Genomic DNA, 24525 nt, shown 5'->3' on the forward strand with positions numbered 1-24525 from the left:
TCTCTAAATATTTCAGTCTCAAACAAGCACATTGCAATGATCCAAAAGATGTGCGTAAATTTGAAATGAAAAAAGAATGAAAAATGTAAAAACCTGATTGGTGGGACAAACTGTGGTAGGTATTTGTTAAAAATAGGGACACTATAAAATGCAGATGATGGATATTTATGCTCTTGGTGTAGTTTTTGCAAGGTTTGAAAGCTTGGTAAATTTGTTTTCTTAAAAAGTTAAAGTTTATGAGAAACTAATTTAGTCAAACACAGTTTCAGTGAAGTAGGTTATTAATTCAATCAGGTAATTGTCAATCTGATAGCCTCAAGAAAACACAACTTTACTATATTTGGATAATTTTAGGTTTCTTTTATTTTGCTAGGGCATATTCCAAAAAAATTATCTGTTACCACATATGGAGTTATATTTTAGGGAGGGAAAATGACATTCAAATTGATATTACCTAATTCATTAAAAAGTGACTAAATCAATAGATTTTTTTTCCATTCAAGAAAGAAAATAAATGCAACATTCTTAAATTATAAACTACTAAAATATATTTTGAAAATCCAATGGAAACATATTTAACCAATTAAAAAACATCTTTTTTTTCAAGAAGTCTGATTCTTTGGTTATGTTTCAAAACATTTCTCCCATGTTATATGCAATATAATTTTTAGGTTCAAGTGCTTGTCAGACCAATTGCAAATGAGATTTAACTTTGAAAATGCTATAACTAAATACCACACTCTGGGTTTTAAGGATTAATTTTTCTCCAAGAGAAAAAAAAAGTTGGCTGTAGCCAACACATTACTAAAATTTTTAGTCACCTAAAATATTTTAATGTCCATCTGTAACCCTGGAAAGAAATTTTAAAATATAAACGCTGACACAATCTTAATTATAGAAGCACTAGAGGGTCTGTAATTTTACAGTACAAAGAATGTTGGAGAGCCAGTTTAGCTTTATTAGGTCTGCTTACAGCATGGTAATAAAATCATAAAGATTTCCCATTTATCATTTATGACAGCCAATCAAGGAATTTTCCATTTCTTAATGAAATGTGACCTCCACAATAGCTCACAGTAAACGTGCCACCCTCAAACTTCCCTTAACACATATCACTTAAATAAAAGCTTTCAAGTTCAGAATACTGGTGCCTTTACTCAAATATTACACCTGGAATTTTAAAAAATATTGTTGTTTTCTACTTCATCATATACTAGTAGTCTTATACTATGCTTATTTTTAAAAAGTACTTAAATGGTAATCTTAACTGATTAAATAGTTGAGTACGTTTACAGTGACTACTTACAAAGTTCTAAGTTTAGGCATATGGTTGAAACTTGCCACAGAGAGCCTAGTAATGTTGTTATTGTTGAGAGTGCTGTAGAACAAAAAAAAAGTTAGAAATTTCAGATAAGAAAATTTATTGAATATTCCATATATTAATATAGATAAAACCTTTAGTGACTATGTGTATGCAGGACAACATGGAAGAAATGAATGCATTCTACTAAAGAGATGTTGACAACTGAAATTTATACCGTAACATAAAATTCAGAGTTTTAATAACCATTTACTACTTATGACTTTATCCACTGAATCTTGGACTATTTGCATGTTACTTCACGCATGTTATGTACTGTATGCCTATTTATGACATTGGTTAAGGAATGAACATGCAACAGTCATGGTTGGAATAATTGACCAATTACATTTTCTTACAATGATTCTGATATGTAGTTAAAATATTCACCTTTGTTAGATCCACTAGTGTCTGTGAGTAAATGGACATATTTGAATTCTCTAACTGAAATATCACAGCGACAGCACGGAATCAGTTCTTTCTTTACTGTGGACATCAGCCGTTATTGAAATCATAGTAAGAGCTGTACATTTCCTACTTGAATGGGGTGGGGATGAAGTGACATGCTGAAGCACAATTACAAGCTTAATCTATTCAAACAGTTTGAAGTTTCAGTAGCATATCCTGTCCTTTTGTTGGTACTGTCTGGTAGTGATCATGACTTCTTGAGCTAGAGACAAACATGGGTGAGTAAAGAAGTTAAGGTGAAAATAAGTATGAGCCTTGCTTGGCACAAATTTTTGCCTGTGTTTCTTACTTTTTACCATAAACAAGCATTACTAGCTTTTTTTGTTATTATTTTATTATATTATTATTTCCTGAATGGCTGTTATTTTGTAGCAATATCTAGGAATATAATAAAAATTTATCAGGGATAAATCCTGTCCTAACAGAGCATACAGTCCAAATGCAGAGATGAATCACCTGAATTATAAAGTTTAGCATTAATAAGATTAAAAAGAGAGATCTTTTTTCCACTTCTGAAAAGTCTGGTTGTGATAAGAAAGTGAGAGGACAGTTATCTGCAGGGTGTAAAATGGAAACAGAGAGATGGAAAGTGATTCTAGGAGGGTAAGACTTAAGTTACAGGGGGTGGTGACTGAAGAGGACAAGTTGTGGAAGGAGACTTAACGATGGGCTCAACAGCCCATATGGATGAAGTTTGAAACTAGTTAAGGGTTTGAATTAGGGGCTGCAAATTCACTTACTTATCAAGGCCAGGCAATGAACATAAGTAGAGCACGTGAAAATAAATACAATGGACAAGAAAGAGAGAGAATGGCAGGCAGATGGTTGGCGATGGTGAGGACCTTGGTAAACTAGCGAGAGATTTTCTGTTTAACAGCAAACATTGAGTCCCCCTGGACTGTCACATTTGACAATGCTGTAATTCAAGGTGACCAAACAATCTGAGTTTTCAAAAGAAGATGGAAATGGAAACTTTTATTTCAACCTTCATAATTTTTAAATACTTGTGACTAATTAAAATATTTCAGAGTCTGTGTGAATTCTGTTTTGGGCTAAGCAAAATGCATTTGTGAAGCCGTTTTAGTCCAGTTCAAAGCTGCAGTTACCAAGGTTAAGATATGTTTTTTTCAGGGGTCTAGGCAATGACTTAAACTTCTCAGTAGGGCAAGGTTTGCCACAGTTCGGGAACACACGCTAGTTTTCTTTACTATCCAGTTTTGCAACGTATTGAACAGTGTAAGAACTAATCCCACTGATTTGAATCAGGTCACACAGGGAAGAAAAACACTTTATGGGGGATCCATAAAGTGCTGAATTAGTTGGCTCATGTTATCTAAAAGCCTCTAGCATTTTCCGGTCCTCAAGTGAAATGAGATATTTTTTCAAACCACATTAAAACATATCCTGATGTTTGAACCAAAAGGTTTCACTTCTCAAAGGAATCTGTTCTCAAAATTTATGATGACTTAATATGACTAAAATTTTCAAAGTATATTATACTGAAATGTGACTTTGGGGATAAAAAATTGTTTAGAAAGCAGTTCACACTCAGCAAATACATATTCATTTTAAAGTATGGTTTTTTATAATTCTATGAAAAAGTGGGTTTTCAATTTTACTCTCTGCTAAAGCCTACAGATACTAATGTGAAGACTTCTCAAACTGTTAGTGCATGTAAGTCAACTGAAGAAGTAAATTATTGTATCTGTATTGAGTATTTATTCAGCAAAGCAATACTGCTACTAATGTCTAGTGACTTAATATGTGGAACCAATGAAATTAAGTTATTTTTAAAAATTAGTAATGTGCTAATTACAGTTGCAAATATATGCTAGTCATGATCAATTCTTATTCTGAAATGATATAAAGTTATATATTATACCTTTAATTTACAATTTTTCCAATATATATTTCTATGTTCAACCTCAATATTTTCTCTTTGTAATGAGAAAGACACCAACTTAACTATGTTGAATTTATGTATTCTAGTACAAAGGACGTCTTGGTTTGTCAATCTGAAATGTTAGCTCTGAGAATTATGAAACACTTCTAGGACTAAGATTCTGCTTTAGTCTCATTTCCTTACTGCTGAGCTTAGGACTTGGCAAAGAGTCTAATATTTAATGGATATGAATCACTATGTTTCAACTCAATTACGTCTATTCTGAGGAGAAGGAAAAAAATAAACAATAAACCATATAAAAGTAGCAACTCAAGGGATATATTCTGTTTCAGAATCTAGGGTCCAAAGGAAAAAAAAAACTATATTTAGTTTCCAGACAATGTTATTTTTGAGATAGTATCTTTGGATTAGAATAAACAGGTTAATTCTAAATCCTACCAACTAGAATTCCAAAACGTAACAGCTCACCATGAACATTTTAGGATAAACTGCCCCCTTGCTTTTATATTGACTCTTCATTATATTAAGACATGTAGTTTTCACCATTACATACCTTAATCTAACAAATTTCCATTAATAGCCCAGAATAATTATCCCCATCTTATCCTGTTGAACATAGCATATTCATATATTCATGAATAGTTTGTGGAATTAAAATAAAATCTAAAACATTGAGAAGCTGAAATTTAAGTTGATGAACAAGTTAATGCACCTATTAATTTCCATATAATAAGAAGCTACATCATAAATAGTTATGGACATGGAAGCCAGACAGCTTTCTTTCTGGCCCTCTTCTGAGGTTAACTATAAATAAAATCTCTTGACCAAATGTTGTAAATGGGGCAAATTTTGATTTAGGTAACAGAGATTTGGGCTGACTACATCCCTGTCTTTCAGTGCTTTATTGATTTACTCAATTTTTCCTTAATTTTTTTCTGTTAATTTCTATTTTTTCTATTAATTGTTTAAAGTAAGGGGATTTAAAAAAGCTAAACTAACAAACTATTAAAATACTGTCTCTGTTTTACTTTATGAAATTTAAATATAAATTACTTAAATGATTTTTAAAGAAATTCACATTATTTGTAAAATGTGCTAATTTTAATTATTTTTTTTTTTTAGCAAACAAACCCTGGCTATTTTGTTTCTCTTTGAGACCTATATATTAAGGACCTCAAAAGAGTTCCCAACGTTTTGAATATTTACCTTATTTTAATTCCATGAAGCATATAAAGCTTATCTCTTTCTTAGTGTATTTTTCATGATAGTGGCTCTTGGTATTTTACCTATTTTGCTAACATGACAAACTATGTGAAGTTATAGTGTCTTTACAAATTAACTGCTTCCAAAAATAAGATGAGTTTATACCAAATAAGCAAAGCATAATTACTGTATTTGTGAGTAAAGGGTCGTTCCGTACTTAGCATAGTGCTTGGCACATCGCAAGTATTCAATATATTTATGGAATAAATAAGATCAATGATTCCATATTTAATAAGCATATAAGTACTTTTACTAAAGATTAAAGGTGCTTTATGTAATTTAATTCACTGGACATATTCAGCAAATTTTCCATAAATCTGTTTGATATTATTCATGTACCTATTTAGGAGTTCAGACTTAGCAATCCTGTTTTTATTTTTTTTTATCAGTCACTCTGTTTAATTAAATAACTCTTGTGGTGGTATCTTTTTATACAAAGTTAAGTGATAGTGATTATTTTTTTTAATATGAGACCACTACCATGAATTCATACTAATATCTTAATTATTCTGCCTTTTAAAAATAGCATTAGTAAGTATTTTTAAAAATAGCTTTGGGGCAGAGTTTTAAAAGAGGCCTTATAACTAAAATGTATGTGATAGTTATTCTGAATGTGTTTCCTTATAGAAAAAGTTACACTATTTTCGGCAGAAACAAAGAGGACCTCTCATGCGGTTACTGTTTGATATATATTTTCATATATGATAATTTATTCAATTCATTCTTATATACATCTTTAAAATAATAACTTGGTACTTGACATAGCAAGTTATTCTATTCATTTACTCACAATTAAACCAAATTCATATAAAAAGATTAAAGTACTAAAATAAGGCATTCTCTTTGAAACATTAAACTTTACTTTTCAAAAATCACATTCTGCTCCACAAATTCAATTTATAAGGCAATAGAATATTTTCTCAGGAGAATTTAATTTCTGGATAACTTCTCATAAATGGGCTGAAAATTCAAAACCTCTTTTCATTTAATTCAATTTTGGATGCCTGACTAAATTGTTTGTGTCAAAGTGATTTAAAACATAGAAAAACATGTTACTGTTGGCGGAACATTTTAAAATCAAGAAATATGAGCCTTCGCCTAAAAAATATTCCATAAATGTAGATGTGGCTTAAAATTCTTTAGTATCACTATTTAGTTTTCAGGAAAATTATTTTACCAAGTCGAAGGTCAATAGAGATTACTTGGATGCCTCTAACCACTTTTGTCAGTCATACCTCTCCAGTAGGAAAGAGGGAGGATGCTGGTTATAATTCAAATCTGTATGTTGTGCATTACAATGTCAGTTGTGAAGACTTTTAAATAACCCTAACGGATGGCTTATTAAAATTAGAAAATAGGTTTCAAAATAACCTTATAAAGATAATGTGGCGTTACCTGGTTAGAAATGACATGACTTTCTAAATGAGAGAACTGTCTTTCCATTGAATAACAAGTATACATCAACATATCAGCTACTAAGCAGTGGAATATTCTGTTATACAAATGTCATGAGTTTACTTTAGTTGTTACTGTTTCTAAGAAATGATTTTGTCTTAATATTTAGCAATTCTGGGAATTCACACAAATCCTGTGAAGGAGAATATGTTACTTAAGGAGAAAACACTGACAGGGCAACGTGGGAACCTTTGTGTGTCCTTCATAAATAGACACTTCTACTTAAACATACAGATGTGGCACACAAGGGTTTGCACACACACATTTCTGAATCTTTTGTGTTTACCCTAGGTAATTTAAGCTATCTCTTTAGGAGACCATTTAGACAAAAGGTTTCTCAGCTAGCAGATAAGCTTCCACTTTAGCACTCCCTGGATGCCAAGCTCCAGTTCAAGAAGTAAGAGGGGAAAAAAAAAAAAAACTAAAAAAAAAAAAGGAAGGAAAAAAAGAGTAAGCCACAGCAACATAAGAGTACTTACAGCACTTCCAGGTCCCGGAGAGCCCTAAATGCTCCATCTTCAATACAGCTGATCTGGTTGTAATCCAGTTGCCTGTTAAATAGATTAGAAGAAAATATGTCAAAAAGGGATGGACACTAGCAGGGTTAGGTGAAAGGAAATCTCTGGAAGGGTCCATGAAGCCCTGACTGCACTATCTGAAAAGCTCTCACAAACACACTCATCTGCTGAGGAATGTCACAAGCCATTCTGGCCTCTCTGCCGCCACTGAAATCTCTTTTTGTTCTGAACTGTCTGTGCAAACAGCAGCCCTTGGAAAGCTCCAGTAAATAATAACTGCACCTTATATTAAATGCCATAGGAATGCAATTTCATTACATCAAGAAAAGCTATCCATTAAGAGCTTTCAGCGTCATCTTGCTGAAACAATTTCATTAAGGTAAAGGACTGTAAATCACTTAATGTCACATGCACCCCCTCAGTGACCTAACAGAATCCATTTATCAGAGGATCCCAGCTGCATGTTAATTTCACTATCCTTGGCAAGAAAGAGCAAACTACTTTTAGGTTTTCTTGTTTTAAAAGCAGTTTTCCTTCGAGAACTCCAAATTAGGAAACGAGGAATAATCTCCCATATATCTCTCTGCTCTTCCCAACCAGGAATTCCCTTTAGAAAGCTAGCCATTTTCTATACTAAACTACACTCTCATAATTTGCATTCTTTATAATTTATGCAGCTTCTCTTCACTGTAAATACAGCATCATTTTGAGTTAAGGAATTTCCAGAATTCTCTAGAAAATAAACTCTTAAGTATTAAGGATAAATAAAAATTTTAATTTTCTCAAAAATGCTAATTTCAACTGGAAAAAAACAGAACCACATACTACATCAGAATCATTAAAACACTACATATATCTATGGTGAAAACTTATAAGCACTGTCAATTCATTCTAATTAATAAATAATTTAAACAAAAGAATCTTCTCTAGTAGTTTAAGTATCTTTTTGTTAAAATTCAAAGATGAAAAAAAAAGCTGCTCCAAAATGGTTATGTAGGCTTTGTCCAACTGCTTGTTTTGGGGATTAAATTTTCCTTATTCAGGCAAGGAACCACTCACTTGGTTGAAATGAACAGCTAGCTAAGTAGAAAATTCTATTTGAATTACCCTCTTCTTTACCAACAGGCAGTTGTTTAAATCTAGCAGTTTAATACTTAGAAATACTACTATTCTAGCAAAGAAAGAATCTAAATGCTTCACTTGAAGTAGAATCAAAATGTTTCATGAAATAGTAAGTTGACTTGTCATCTCTCCATGCAATTGTGAAATGATGCAGATGTGCAGAGTAACACTATGATGATAATACAAATGAACCTTGTCCTTGTTTCAAGTTCTGCATTCACTAAGAGGACTTTGTTCTTTGAGGTTTGTTCAAAAAGAACTCTTTAAACATCCCTGTAAAAATAGCTGTTTCTCTCACAAGACCACTGAAAAAAAATGGCATAATAATTTAACCAGTCTTTCAGAGGGCCTCTTCAAATTTTTAACTTTAGAAATTATGTAAATAGACAATGTCTCATGAAATATACATCTCATTTTTAAGAAGATCTCTAGGGGACACAATCATACATGAGTCTACCCTGATGTCATGCAAATGGAACAATCTAGCATATGCAATGGTAAAAACAAGGTGCATCTCAGAGAAGATACAATTTTACTGCTTTTATAAATGAAGGGTTTACAAATAATTGCTACCAGCCATGCTACTGTAATACCCTAAAGCATTTCTACTTATTAGGAACTGATGCAGAAGTATAATTTTATTTTCTAAGACTTTTAAAGTCGTATGATGTCATATAGCTGCTGCAGTTCCAAGAAAACACATTTTTGAGCACTTGTGGTTTTTACAGATTAAATTCATTTAACAATTAAGATAATAGCCTTTTTATTTCAAAGTGCTAAGTATACATCCACACAACTATTCTCTAACCTCTTCGACAATTTATCAAAGCCATTTAAATTAGTACAATGGCATGTAGTGTTACCCTTGACACAATACAAAAGAGAAATTGTTTTCAGACAAATTGGCAAAATCTTTTAATGCTATCAAATCTGCCTAATGCAGTCTCCAGGTTAATCTGTAAAAGGGTGAGCTGTATGTTTGCCCATATCTTATTATCCTTAGCTGTCAATGTATAAATCAGTGCTGACACAGCTTCTTCTAAATCATCCACACTATACACAAAGGGGAAGCCCTAGCATGCTGGAAAGCACTCAAGCAAATCTTGTCCTACACGGACTGAAAGGCAGATTACTTTCCTTATACCAGTAGAAGTTAAGATGTTGCTGGAAACTTTGTTAATTTCATCGCTCTTTCATATTGCTCAGGGATACATGCTTTGTCTGATTCTTAACAGAATTCAAAGCTATTACTGGTGTCAAAATATTAAGAACATTTGGCTCTTAAAGGGCTGAAATTTTTCTTCAAAGTTTTCTGAATGCCATAATGCCTCAGTTCATGTATCTTTTGGGAATGATGGTATTTCATGAGGAAGTTACACCTGTTAAAGAACAGTTAAATCAAAGTAACTACTTTTTCAACTTTTTATGAATTCTGGAAATTCACATTTCAAAGGAATGTTTATGGAAAGCATTGTTTTCCATGTGACTGCTCATGTGAAAATCTTTCCCAACAAACCTCCATTTGTCTGCATATGGTTCCAGACAAGCAGTGTCAGAACTATGCAAAAGTGCAATTTATTTCAGGGTTTCTGGGCTATTTTGCTGCACCGTGTTTCTTGCCCTGTGTTCACTTCCTTCTCTGCTACCTTTTAAGCCCTGAGCACTTATGCTTTCTGTAAACAGGAAAGAATCTGTTCTCAGTCATGCATTTAGTGATGGACTCACCCTGTTTTGATGAGATCTCCAATTATTCCATGGAATTATACTGAATTAAAGGAAGGGAGAGAGTTTTTTGTTTTTTGTTTTTTGTTTTTGTTTTCAGTTCTCCAAAAGTAACTACTGCAAGGATTGAGTCAGACATGAGCGTAAATAGAAAAGATTTGGGTAATGAATACATTAGAGACAACAGTGAGAGTTTTAGGACCCTTTCCTGGGGTGGGAGCTACTTCCAAAACTAGGAATTTGATTCTTTGCTGGAAAGAAAAAGAATGGTTTCTTTCAAACCTTTAGCCATCCTATCCGAGCACAGACTTCCAGTGCTCTTGCTTCTGTTCAAATTCTTTATTACCTGGCTATCTGATTCTTCATTGCCTTAATTTGTGTTTTGGAGCACTACTTAATTTTTTTTCATACAATAAACTTTATTTTTAAAGAAGTTTAAGGTTACAGAAAAGTTACATCGAAAGTATAGGGGATTCCCATTCATCCCACCCCTCACCCTCCCACATTTCCCCCGATTAATAGCATCTCACATTAGTGTGGTACATTTGTTACAACTGATGAACAAATATTGAAGTATTGTTACTAACTAAGGTCTATAGTTTATATTATGGTTTACATTTTGCACCGTACAATTTTATAGGTTTTGATAAAATGTATAATGACCTGTATCTGTCATTGCAATATCATGCAGAACATTCCAATGCCCTAAGTTACACTTGTTCCCGCTCCTCCCCTCAGAACCTCTAGTAACCACTATCTTCATATCAATGTTACAAATCCTTTTGTTACTTCAATAATAGTAAGTCTACTTTGGTCCATGGTTACATTCCACCCTTAAGATTGTTCATTCCTCAGTTTTGAGGATTTTAATTTCATGAAAGCATAGGGGTGAAATGAATTATCTTCAAGCTCTAATAAGCACTGATATTCTATGATTCACTTCCCAGTGGCAACTACTTCTTTTCTAATTTCCTAGAATAACTCACCAGCAATAATTTTTCCTATTACGGTAGTTTAGTCTTGGACAATGCAGTGTGTCAAAGGAATCTAATATTAATAGATGTATCATCCCATGTCTCTCATACATGCAATTTCTGAAGATGGCTTTTTCTTTTACATTAAAAATAACATAGCCTAATTTTAGATTCTGATTATTCTAGAAGGGGAAATAACATATAATGTTGCTAAATGTAAGTTTTAAAAATAGGTATACTGAAAGAAAAGAAGGTTAATATTCACTTACTTGACATCCTGAAACAGTTAGAATCACTGCATCCTGTTACTATTCAGTTTTCTTTAGGGATTCCAATTTCCATTTTATAAAATCTGGATACTATACTATGTTTCAAATATACACCTAAGTCTTACCTGCCTCCATTAATGTCAGATGGTTTTGTCCTTAACCTTGGCAAAATCAAATTTCACTGGCATGTTTGACTAATGAGATCTTATTGCTAATTAAATTTATTTTTCAAACACCATAAAATATACTTAAATCTAAAACAATATTGAACATAATGTTTGATCATTTCTATGCCAGGCAGGACCTCTCATTGTCTCAACAAAATTATTATGACTATGTTCCCATTTTGTTTTTTGTTTCGTATTTTTAGGTATGAGCAATAGAAGTCTGATTTATATACATATTGCTACTGGAGAGATAGCAAACTTCAATAATTCAATTGTCTAAAACATATCAAAGTGGTTAGGATCAATATTAGGGAATGCAACATTCCACTACATAGAAAGAAACCCAGTAAAACATATAAATCACGTGGGAGAAAATGAAAAATAGTTGCCAAGGATATGGACATGATTTCTTTTATTTCTTTCTTTGTGTGTGCAAAATTCGATTATGAGGGCCTAAATATACAAATCTTATTTCAAATAATGATTTTAAGCAGTAGACCAAGACTTAAATTGCAATAGAGAATATAAGAACAATACAAATTGTTCTATATTAATGAATATCCTAAACAGAAGCTTCTGCAATAGTATCATTTACTTCAGCATAAGCACACTTTAGTATTTAAACTGAAGAAACCAACTAAGGAAATGAAGGTTCTGAAGAATCCAATATGATTTACATTATTGGTGATTATAACCCTTTTGCAATCTTTCAGGAAATATTTTATTTTTCCTACAAGAATAAATAATCTCAGTTTTTCCTGGAACAGCCTATGGTATAAAGTTCTATCCATTTGCCAATTGACTGGGAAGGAACAAAAAGGAGCTCTAAGAGAGATCATAAAAAAATAGAGGAAAGACACCTATGTTGACCTTGAGTGTTCTGGTAATTCTTGCTAAACTAATAAAAAAAGATGGAAACTGATATTGGGAATAATAATCATTAATATCTATTGAATATATAGTATCCAGTTAGAAAGTAAAAGTATCAAGAAGCAGTTGTGAGGAGAGGCACAGCGATGATCAGAATCAACTTTTACAAGGGAGAGGCCATTCTGGCTTGAACAAAGAGCGTGTAAGCAGATTCAGTGAGAGAGGGGTCTAGAAGCCTGGGTTTCACTCACAATGTTAGAACTTGTCAGAATATCTAAAGAGGCTTCACTTTATGCCATTCAATAAAAGTCAGGGTTGGGTCTAGCTTTTTATCTGCTCTATTACTGGGGCTTTACTAAAAAACAAAGTGTTTTTTTAATAAACTGAATGCTTTGAACCAGGAAACGACAAGCAAAGTGCAAAGTTGGGGAGATTAATAGTGGCAAATTTGTACATAGTGGTTGGGAATGATCATCATTCAGAGTGTGTTTTTAGAGTTAGTGCATACTAGGAAAATTACAGAACCACGGACAGTTCCCAAGGTACAGCTCATTGACTGCTGAGTTCCAGATATTTTTACATTTCAGTACCCAAGACAATCCCTGATAATTCCTTGCTATGAGACTCGCCTTCTTTCACCATCTACTAAATGAAGAGTCATCTACAAAGGATTCTTCAGAAGGTTCTATGTCCCATCAAACCCCTGCAGATTTTTATGTAAGACTCAGGATAGCAGGTCCCACGAGAGAGGAACCAACCTTCTCTTCCAAGTCTCTTCAGCCTCAGGTTTATAGAAACCACTCTAGACAGGAGCTTGGTGCACTAACAGCCACAGTTTGAATTTGGTGTCAACAGATTTTCTTTTTATGATTAAAAAAACAACTGGATAATTCTCAATTATGACTTAATTCATATGATCAAGCCCCAAAGAAATCTTGCATTTACATGGTAAGAACATAATACAATCTTTCCTCTGAGTGTAATATATTGATTCTATCGTACGTGAGCAACACTTGCTCTCTTATCATTGTGAAGTATTCGCATATAGGGGAAGGAAAATGAAAAGATATTTAAAACTAGAGAAGTATAAAAAATAGTAAAATACCTTTTTGTGCACATAGACTAGAACTGTGAGATTTTCTCTTATTGGTTTTTGTTAACCCATCAGTAAAAAAATATTGAAGATGACAGAGTTCCAAAAAAATAAAATTTTAAAATAATGTAAACAGCTGTGTGACAACATTAAGATGAGCACTGTCTCTTTCCTGTTTGTCAGATCTTATTGCCAGTAGTAATAATTTCCTGTCAAACTGGACCTGGATATGTTTCCTAAAAACATAGCATGATTTACTTGTCAAACCCTTGTTTGAGCAAGATTAAAGGAGAATAAAAGCAATTGTGTTTTACTTTACAGAGTATATCTAAAATAATTCTTTTTGGAAATTATTTTAAGTATTCATGTTGAACTCACTAACAATAGAAACAAATGGTAAAGCAAATTAAAGCTTCTTGTTGTGACGAAAATAGCAATTAGCAATCTATTTGCTTTTTATGTTTATATATTTTTAGTTTGTTTGGACTTAATTTCTAGGTTAACTAAAACTTGGAATATTGTCTTGTGAAAAGGAGGAATTTTTTGAACATTTTTATACTCAAAGTACATGCTTAGAGAATAATTTGGAAAATTCAGCAACTTAGCAATATTTAATTTGAATATTCTCCTAAATTATTCAATTAAATGAAAGTGTCTAATAGATCCTTCAAAACAAAACGGCAGCAAAATGTAATATGTCTTTGTTCAAGATTTTCTCAGGAGGCAGCAATGGTTTTATTGCATCACTACTAAATTTATTTTATATATAAAATATATAGAAATTTTACAATGAAAAAGCCTATACATATCAGCTCTCATTTCGGTGAGGCATACATTTGTAAATATAAAGTTTAATTAATATTTTATTTGGGAGCCTAAAAATGGAAATCCTGTGGGATATTTTAATATGATCATTTAATTCTTATATCTCACCTATTTAATTACCAGGAAGGGAAAACGATTTACTTGCAGCTGGAGAAAATTAGATAACAAAATAAAGTGTTTTAATCAAGTTAAGAAATTAATAGAGATAAGCAAAAAAGTTATGGGAAATCGTCCCTGGAGATGTTTAAGAACAAGATAAATGTCCATCTGTCTAGAATAGTTTTAGTGTGGCTTGCCTGGAGGAAGTGGATGAGATCTGCTAATTTGCAAAATTTCCACAGCATCAATTTCGTATTGTCAGAATGCTGCCTGGAGCATATTTAGACAATCCACGAGATTAAAGCAAATGCTTCCAGTGAAAATCTTCTGATAACTGGAATTTGCTATGAATAAGACCTGAATGTGGGAAATCCAATAAGCCTATTACAGTGCATCAGACTGGGCTTTTACATAGCAATATGCAAAATACAGTCTTGATACAACTAAAACAAATAGTCCTTCAGTTCCCCTTTCTTTTTTTCACTTATACTCTCTAAATTAGTCTGAACAATAGCCAGCATCACACCAGACAGGATTGTCCAACTTGTAAATGCCCACACTGGATTGATAAATAGGACAAAACATTATACCTCTCTACATTGGAATATTAATAATATCAATATTAATGGGCTTTTATTGAATCACTAGTTGATACCTTTTGGCCCGTTGTTTAGTAATTGTATAATTTGTTCCCCTCTCCATTTAATGTATTTTACCAAATATCTTCCTTAACTTTTAGTGATACATTTAAACTACATAAAAATCACAAGATTTGGAACATTTTTTGAACATGGAAGGCAGTGAGAATAGTAGAAATAAATTGTTCTTCTGACCACTGTCTTTCAACATCCAAATAGTCTTCTAAATCCCTATTCTTTCATAGGAGTATAAACTTCCAATAGCTTATATTGATTGGAAGTTGCACTATTTAGTCTGACCCATATTCAGATATCTATGCTTCTTACCACTCTGCTTTTAAGAATTAGCACTCTCACTGCTTATAAAATGAGCACCTTCAATTCCTTATATTACACAGGCAAACAATCAAACTCTTCTACTGCACTTTTGTTTTAATCCTGCATTGATCAAACCCTGAATTCCAGCCTTGCAAAAAGCATTCAAACTGCTTCAGTCCATTCTTGGCTACCTCTACTCACCAATACTCAATACAAACCAACCTCCTTGAGGATTGCTTCATATTTTCTTTCATGGACTCTTTCCCCCAGTATTCCCTGATAACTTCCACCTACACTTTTATCTCTTTCTTTCCTCCACATTTAATAGCACTTACTCATAAATCAGGGTCTTGCATGTATTTATTTGGCACTTTCTAGTGTATTCCCTTTTTTCCATTTTGTAGTTCCATGTTTAAATGATCCATAATAAGAGAGCCTTGTCCATTCCAAACTTTGAAAATTCCTTCATGTCCCACTTTCGTGTCTCCTTATAATACCTTTTCAGGGCTAGCTTCTAGCAATTGATTAATGAATAATTTCAGAATGAAATAATGTGATGTTCTCACAACATGTTATTGTTTAAAAGTTTTATTATATCTCACTTCCCGTTATAGACACAACAGACCCAAGAATCTATTATATCCATTTTATAAAAGCAAAAACTAAGGCTCAATGAAACTTACTAACTTGCTCATGTCTACAAATCCAAGAAATAGCAAAAGGTTCCAAGACTCCAATTCTAAAGGCATCTTACTGCTTATATAATAACTGCCTTAAAGTTAGAAAGAAAAAAAATCATGCATGTGGGGAAAAATATACAAAAAACAAATTCTGTGAAATCAACATTCCTCTCCTCATATAACCTCAGCATCTTATATTTTCTTTTATCTTTATGCTTTTAAATTCACAAATTTAAAAGGATAAATGTAGAAGACACAAAGAAGACTCACCAAACTTGTCCTCTCCTCCCCAAATGTATTCTTGAATATTGCACATTTAGATTTGGATTCCCTGGATAGCTTTACTAAGAAGATTAAGACACCTGTTTTAAGGATTTAGACGTTAATCCCATTATAACATTGCAAATGGGATTCCCACAGGGTGGTAACCTGTAGCCTCTGCTATACTTTACAATGCTACATCTAACCCTTACACTGTTCTGATCACCTGTGGGATATATAGATAGCTTTGAATATCTTATTTCACTGAGTCTACCTGAAGACTTCTCCAAACCCTAATTCAGCGAAGAAAAACCTAAAACAAATAAAATCCCTTTGACATGTGCACTAATAAAAACCTACAGCCATGATTTTGATACCCCTACACAGCTATACTTAGATGCCTACATTTTTTTCTGTGTTTATTACACATTTATAAAGTGCATGTTTGAAACAAAAACCAATGACATTTGAGAAATCAACCTAGAGCCAGAAACTGTGTTTTTATAAACAGTTGTCTTCTTTGACAAGGACAAACATTTGTCTCACTTTTACTACTGGAAAAATAGGGTTGGAACCCACCATAAAGTATTTGGATATAAGTTAATTCTTGAAAAACTGTCCGCCCTGCTTAGTACTAGCAAAGAAATACTGAATTCTAGGAGTTAATCTCAGCACTGAGGGGCATATTCCCCTGCATTCCAAATCAATGCAAGAGCTAAGGAAAATGTTTTATGTCCCAGTAGTCACAGTCAATCAGAATATTCAAAGGCTAATACAATATTTTAAAGTTTACAGGAATATATATTTACAATATTCAGATCATCACTGGGATCTTAAATGTGACAAATGCACCTTAAGAACTACAGGCACTTAAAAATATTATACACGAGACAACAAAATAAAGGTTAAACAAGGAAAAAAATACAGAAACACTTTTATTTTTTATTATTTTTAAGGAGGCCATACATATATTCTCTCATAAAGATATATAAGGAAAAAGATGTAAGAAATATACTAATGCAAAAGATCAGACACAATTTAGTGGACTCATTCTCAAACTTTCTGATTTAATGAAAATGGTGATCTAAAAGCTGCAAGCTTCAGGCACCTTGAATGAGAAAATATTATGTACTCTTTTCAGAAAAAATTATTTCACATTCCATATTTCCAATAAACACTTATGCCAAATACAAAGGGAGTTATTTGAGTGAACTAAGAGAAAAAGGGAGGAAAACAAATAATAGTTTTCAATCAAATAATTTCTTTAGCTTTTACTAGATTAATCACAAGATTTGAAGAATAACTGTGACAACAACTTCAGTTTCAAGACCTCTTCTAAATGACAATCTCATCAATAGCTTGTAAAAACAATTTAAAATGTATTGTTACAATGCTTAAAAATGCATTGGGCTTGCACCATTTTTCTCCTGATGCTTTATTTAATATTACTTGACTTTTAAAAGGGATGATAACTTAAAAAACAAATATAAAATTAAAAGCAAACTAATACTCACAGATTTTTAATATCAACTGCTCCACGGAAAGCCTTCCTTGGAATTGCCTGGATTTGGTTTTCACTGAGATCACTAAAACAATAAAAAAGGAAAAAAAAAGTATAAAATATAATTTCAAAATTATTTTAAGCATGGTGTTTAAGAAGGGATAGCACATTACAGAAAATCTAAAAAGGTCACAATTAAATAGTAGCATTAAATGCAATTTCTAATAAAATATTTTATAATTCTAACATAAATTATAAGGTTGGACTAATGACTTCTTGCAGTACTTTTCCAGATTTTTAATTCTATAATAAAATATAAAATGTTTCTTTTAAATTTAAGTTGATCCAATTCTATGTAATAAAATATTTTTTAAAACAAATAGTAAATTGTCCATAGCTCAATTTCAAAGGGTTTTAAACTTTTATTAGGTGATATTTTTCCAACCTTACTGACATAACTTATGAAGTATACAGGAAAGTAGTCCACTTTAACTTCCTACAAAAGAGAGGGTGAAAAAGGATAAAACCTGGGCAACATGATTAAATTTTCATCACATTTTAAGTAATCTTGAAAATGGAACATGACAGTACCGGCCCAACAATAAAACCAGCAGTTTCTGCATGAAATATTAACAGCCTACTGATTTAAAACCTTCTTTAAATAATTCTATTATAACTATAAACACAGAATGTCTATATTTGCATTTTAATTTAATTGAGAGACACATTTTAATCAAGTAAAAAAGCACTCTTCAAGTTGGAATAAGAAGTTTGTAAAAATCACTCATTCATCTCATGTAACGGAGTTTAACACAATTCCATGAGCTCACATTGTATCACTATTCTTAACAAGCAGGCTATAAATATCCATGCAAGAAATGCTCAATTGAAAACGGAAAAGGCTCTTCTAATTTTAAGTACCACTAACATATAGCAGAAAGCTGAAATATCAAATAAATAATTAAAGTAACGATGAACCTAAAATTCTCTCTAAAATTGAAATATAACATGCTTCACAAAGAAAGAAGAAACTACTAACCACAGTTGCAGAGCAGGTGAAAATTGTGCCATTTGCCAATTACGTGAAAGGATTTTGGATGGAACAGATCGACATCCTCTCCCCCCCCTCCCTGCTTATGTCCAGAGCCTGTGTTCACACACTTGTGGCCATGCGGTAGAGAGATAATTGTCCTATCCAGAAATTTACTGTGTAGTCCTGACCTCATTAACACCAAGTTTTAAACGATTGAGATTTGCATTTATATCACAATTTCTGCAATGTCAAAAAATAAATGTTTGCTAAGCAATTGGCAAAGAAATAAATGTCCATATAAAGAGTAAAGGTCTTTTGCAAAGAAAACATATTTTATTTCAAACAGTAAATTCTACAATATGTACTTATCTAGGAATTAATGAAGCCATTCATTTCCTAAGCCTTGTAGCTTTGTTACTGCTTTCAATAGTTTTAGTATATCTTTATAAGAAATAAAACTTCATTTCCTTAAAAATCACTTATTTCTTGTACTTGTCATTGATTCAGACTGACTTCCTTCCTTTGTTTAATTACACTGTTGTAATGCCCTCTTTAAACCAAGAGCAGTATTTTTGCTGTTGTTTCCCTGCTAAGCCATGTTTAATAATTGCTTCTTATTTTTTTATACCTCTCCAAATACAAAGGATTGATTCGGAGAGTGTGTAGTTGAATGCAAAAGGCAGAGATGTTTACTTCAGGGTTTGCCTGCTTCCTAGGCTCAGAGTCTTCCCATCTGGACAGCTGGGATCACTTCATTCCCCACCTGCAGTCTCAACTCTGCTCAGTCCCTAGACCCAGTATTGTCCTAAGATCATGTTTTCAAATGAGGGGGTGGATAGCAAGAAAGGGAGTTTAGTTGGTTCATAGAAACATCACTGAAGAACACTGAAACACACAGTTAAAACAAGGCTCCTTCTGATTATTTGATTTCAGTCCTTCTGATTACCTTCTGTAGAATACTAGGTGGTCGAATGGCTTTATGGTGTTAACACTTATTAATCTCTCCTTTTAATAGCAGACTGAGCTGTCCCTAAACTCAAACCCTCTTTATTCCCCTAAAGTTATTGACTGGCAGGTGGGACTCCTACCCTGACTGGACTGCATGCGTCCATGCCATTCAGCTCAATGGGTCATGTTTTCCCTGTTTACACTACCTACTGTATGCAAGAACTGACTTTTTAGAAAGAATTTATTATCCCATTTAATCTCTATTGTCTTTAATCCTCACAACCATCTTGGGAAGTAGGCCTTTTAGTCCTGGTTTGACAGTAAAAGAGAATGAGTGTCAGAGATGTCAGGTGTTAGTGATTACAATGAGACACATTGTTAAAGTAAATGTATAGAAAAACACAGATAAATCTTGAGTCAAGATTTAGGGATTTCTTAATCTCAATATAGCCTTCTTGTAGCCTAGAATTTAGAAGACTTTTTCTTAATTTATCCTAGCCTCTGATTTATGGCATTTACAAAATGATGGGTTAGACTGTGTTTGAACAATGATTTATATGGTTAACATATGCTTATGTGAAGGATTGCAACTATTTCAATCCAATATATATTTATTTAATATTGACACTATGTAAGGCATTGTTTGATATTGAGTTGGATAAGGCCAATTACCTAGCTTCTGGAATTTTCAAGTCCAGTCAAAAGGATGAGGCAAGCAGTCCAATAGAAGACCAAATAAAAGAGAGTCAAATAAATTATAGAGTCAAAAAATCCAGAAGAGGGAAGTGGATGTGGCTCAAGTGATTGGGCTTCCATCCACCACATAAGAGATCCACGGTTCAATTTCCGGGTCCTCCTGGTGAAGGCAAGCTGGCCCATACAGCAAACTGGCCTGAGTGGAGAGCTGGCCCACCTGGAGTGCTGGCCCATGTGGTAAGCTGGCCTGTGCAGGAGTGCTGGTGCAGCAAGATGACATGACAAAAAAATAAAAATAAAAAAGACACAGAGGAGAGACAATTAGAGATGCAGCAGACCAGGGAACTGAGGTGATGCGAGAGATTGAGTACTCCTCTCTCACTCCAGAAGGCCCCAGGATCGGTTCCTGGTACCACCTAAAGAGAAGAAAAGCATACACAGAAGAATGCACAGCAAATGGACACAGACAGCAGACAATGGGAGGTAGGGTGAGGGTGAGGGAGTAAATAAATAAACCTTTAAAAACAATCAAGAAGAGTTTGTTTATTTGTTTGTTTATTTAAAGGCAATGTGAGTGAGTCAAGATGTAAAGTTTGAAATGGATTTTGGGTAACGGGAAAGACAGTGTAAGGAACAATACCTTTAGTGAAATAAATGGTGTAAGAATATGGGTGTGGAATAGACATTTTAGACAATTGAAGAGTGTGTTCTTATTTCAGTGGACAATGGCAGGACAGAGGGGTGGGGATAAGCCAGTGGATGGAAGCAAGGCAAGGGTTATTCCTTAGATAGATTAAAATAGAAATGAGATTTCAGATGATTACATGAGGTTAAAGACCTAAGCTTGGAAAACCAGATACAAGACTCCTATGAAGCTGGGGACAGGATAATGAGAATTTCAAGCAATATGACAACCATCAATATACAGCTTGTTTACCCTGGTCGAGTTAGTATATGAAACATCTCCAACAGTATAAACATAAAAAGATATGAAGATTGGTTGAGAGCCTGCTTCCACGTAGGAGGTCCCGAGTTTGATCCCCGGTACCTCCTAAAAAAGAAAAAGAAAAAATATATATAAAGATTAAGAGTGATACCAAGGACACAAGAAGGACCAACACTTTGAAATGGATTGCATGTAGAGAAAGATTAGGTAAGGGAAAAGAGAATAAGAAGAAATCATTTTGAACTGTGAATAGAGGGACCATTAATAAAATTGGGAAATTAGAAGGAAGAATGATTTGCAGTGTCAATTATAAGTTTGGTTTTGGACACTTCCAATCTAATTTGAGAAGTAAAATACATACACACTAGCAGTTTGATGACAATGAAGTATAGAGTAAGTAAAATGTGAGCAGTAGCTGAGAAAGGTGATCTAAGAGATCAAAGGAGAAACCGTTATTGCAGCCTTGATTGATTCAGACCACCTTCCAAAATAAAATGTGACTTTACTTGCTCCTTGATGAAAATGATGTGGCTCAGTAATCCTCAGGAAGGGGATGGTGATAGGTGGTATGCAGGTGGTAGGAGACCAAGCAGAAAGGCAGCATAGGAGAGGAAGAGTAAGCACTATAGAAATGTTGGTTATATTAAAAAGAGTATCCTACTTGAAGCCTCTACTATGTGCTCCCTGGTGTATCTGCCCTCTTCCTTGAGGATTATGGTAGGCAATATGAGGCATTACTGAAAGGAGCGTATTGTTCTGTGAACTGTATGGAACAAGAAAAATGATTCAGAACAACTGAGCTAGCTGGATGGAGCTGCCAAGAAAGGAGATGGTTATTATATCACTAGGCAATAGGGCGTAAAAAAATGTTTTTGAATATGCTAGTGGCTTGATTGGAAGTGAGTTTTAAGAAGATTAATTTGGAAACTGAATTTAGGAGTAGGCAGAGACAATGGGGAAAGAAGCCTTGCCAGACAGTGTCTGGGAGACACTGGGTCCCCAGTGAATAGGCAATGCTTTTTGGAGAATATTAAGTAATAAAGTTGGGAGTTAGGCTTGGTTCCAAATATAAGATCTTCAATGCAAGTTAAGGTGATTATCATTTTGGGGAAAGCTTGGAACCACTGGAGTTTTCACAGGAAGGGAATAACAAAATGGAGGAAGTGTTTGGATAAGACACATATGAGAATGACATAGGATATTGGGGAGCTGGGATTGAGGAGTAGGAGACTAGATCCATCTTGTTAAGAGGTTATTGTAAATGCTCAGGCAGGAAAGTATGAAATATGTTATACTTTGCATTTTTCCATAGAAATGAAAATGGTCAACACTTTAAACTTGAAAGCTTGGCTTTTTCATTTTCTGAGACAAGGGAGTGAGAAGAACTGAAAACTCTATCCTTTTCTAAAAGCAGTCTTTATAGGAAAGATAGAAAAAAGATGAATGGAAGTAATTTTAAATAAGTGGGGCTTTTTACACCCATGAGATATGCACAATTAGAAAGATGCAGACCTCTTGAAGCCAGGCCTGAGAAGTGGCCCTAGTGGCCAGCAGTCAGGGTACCATGGAGGCTCCCACCTTAGTGCCTCTCCATCTACTACATCCAGACAGTCCCCAAAGCCACCTCCACAGTGTCTCCAACCAGGCAGTTCTTCTTACTCTTCAACACCACAGCACACCTCACTGCTTTCACAGATGGCCAAGAGACTCTGAGCTGATCCCTCTGCCTTGATTTATGATCCCTTCCAATGCATCCTCCATACTGACATCTGAATTGTGCTTCCAAAACTAAAATGTTATACACCTGCTCCTCCCAAAGTCTTTTCCATCTCAGTTAAGGGGAAACTATACTTTGAGTTGCGTGGATGAAAAATTGGGGGATCCTCACTGACATCTCATATTTTTTTCACTCCCCATATCCAATCCACCATCAAATCTACTCAAATCTATCCTCAAAATATATTCTGAATCTGACCTACTGTTGCCGCCAGTGCTTGCCGAGGAACGGCCCGGGGGCCTCGCGAGTAAGGACGAACAGAGCACAATAACACACAGTAACCAGAGCACAATAACACACAGAGCTCTGGAACGCAGGCTGGTGGCGCAGGTCTGATTTATTAGGGAAGTGCAACAGCTTATAAGGGCCAGGGTGGGGGATGAGGGGAGTGTGGCATGCACTGATTGGCTGGGCATAGGGGATAGAGTGTATAGGTTGCTTGCTCTTGTTGCTGGGGAAAGAAGCATTCAGGTTGGTGCGCGCAGGAAGGTAGTGCGGGAAGGAGCCAGCTAAGGTAGCGCGGGAAGGAGCCAGCTAGCACCGGAGGCCATCTCTGTACAAGCCGAGCCATTTTGCGAGGCTGAGATGTGCTGCCTACAACAACTTACCTGCACCTTTAGTCCCCTGCCTAAAACCACCACTCCCTCTTGTCCGGGTTACTACACTATTCTCCAAACTACTTCTCTCCTTCTGCCCTTGCCTTCCTATGGGCTGATTGTGCCACAACTCTGCTCAAACTCTTCACGGATGTCCCTTTTCACTTCAAAGGAAAGTCCAAAGTCTTACAAAAGGCCTACAAGTCCCCAAAACAAACTGGCTGACTCGTCCTCTTCGTCCTCTTGGGCTTCGTGCCCTTCCGTTTTTTCGTTAGCATTCTGCTCCCATCACACCAGCTTCCCTGGAGGTCCTTGAAAACGTCAAGCATTCTCTCATTTCAGAGCCCTCTTTAATACTGGCTGTACCACTTTTTCTACCTGAGTCCGTCATTCATGCTCTTGATTCAGCTTTTATAAAAACTTCTAGATAAATCTAGGATAACAATTGCACAACATATTTCTTTAAAAATAAAAGTCCATTCTCTGCTGAAAAAAAAAACGAACAAAAAAACCTTCCTCTAAATCTCTAGGCATTTGCATATTCTAGCCCTGCGTCAAGCACCTAGTCCCTTTCACTGGCAGATGGTGGGTTAAACGTTCTTAAAGGTCCAGACAAAATTATTGGCAGAGGATAGGTTTTTAGCAAACGTCTGTGCGAGGGAGGTAAGGAAAGAAAAAAAAGAGTCTGAAGAAAAAATTCACAAAACGCGTGGCTTGTTGGATATATCTGGGCAAGAGAAAAAGCTGTTAAATCTAAGTCTTTGCTTTGAAGCCTGGCAAAATAGCAGAATCTAGTATTATAAACACAAAGAGGGAAAATCAGGAAAGAAAACTGGACTTCTTGGGGAACTTTTAGATATATTGGTATAAAGGTAAAAGCAGGAGACACAAACAAGTGGCTCATAAAACATTGGAGATATGAAACTAGAGCTCAATAAAGAGATTGCAGGGAGATATACTGATTAATGGAGTCTTTATAACAGGGTGAGAACTGAACTACACACTGCATATCATTTTTCAGGT

The 24525-nt window shown here is 34.3% G+C and overlaps 1 protein-coding gene across 2 annotated transcripts in view; it reads right to left on the reverse strand.

The window, feature by feature from the left end:
* Positions 1 to 24525, reverse strand: part of SLIT2 (slit guidance ligand 2) — a 369072-nt gene that overhangs the window by 124477 nt on the left and 220070 nt on the right. For both annotated transcript variants that reach the window (XM_004482479.5, XM_004482478.5), the window contains exons 5-7: positions 17520 to 17591; positions 6929 to 7000; positions 1307 to 1378 (exon numbers count right to left, since the gene is read on the reverse strand). In XM_004482479.5, the coding sequence (XP_004482536.1) occupies positions 1307 to 1378; positions 6929 to 7000; positions 17520 to 17591 (216 nt within the window). The remainder of the gene's footprint in view (positions 1 to 1306; positions 1379 to 6928; positions 7001 to 17519; positions 17592 to 24525) is intronic.

The sequence above is a fragment of the Dasypus novemcinctus genome, chromosome 1 (assembly GCF_030445035.2).
Source record: "Dasypus novemcinctus isolate mDasNov1 chromosome 1, mDasNov1.1.hap2, whole genome shotgun sequence".
Taxonomy (NCBI): domain Eukaryota; kingdom Metazoa; phylum Chordata; class Mammalia; order Cingulata; family Dasypodidae; genus Dasypus; species Dasypus novemcinctus.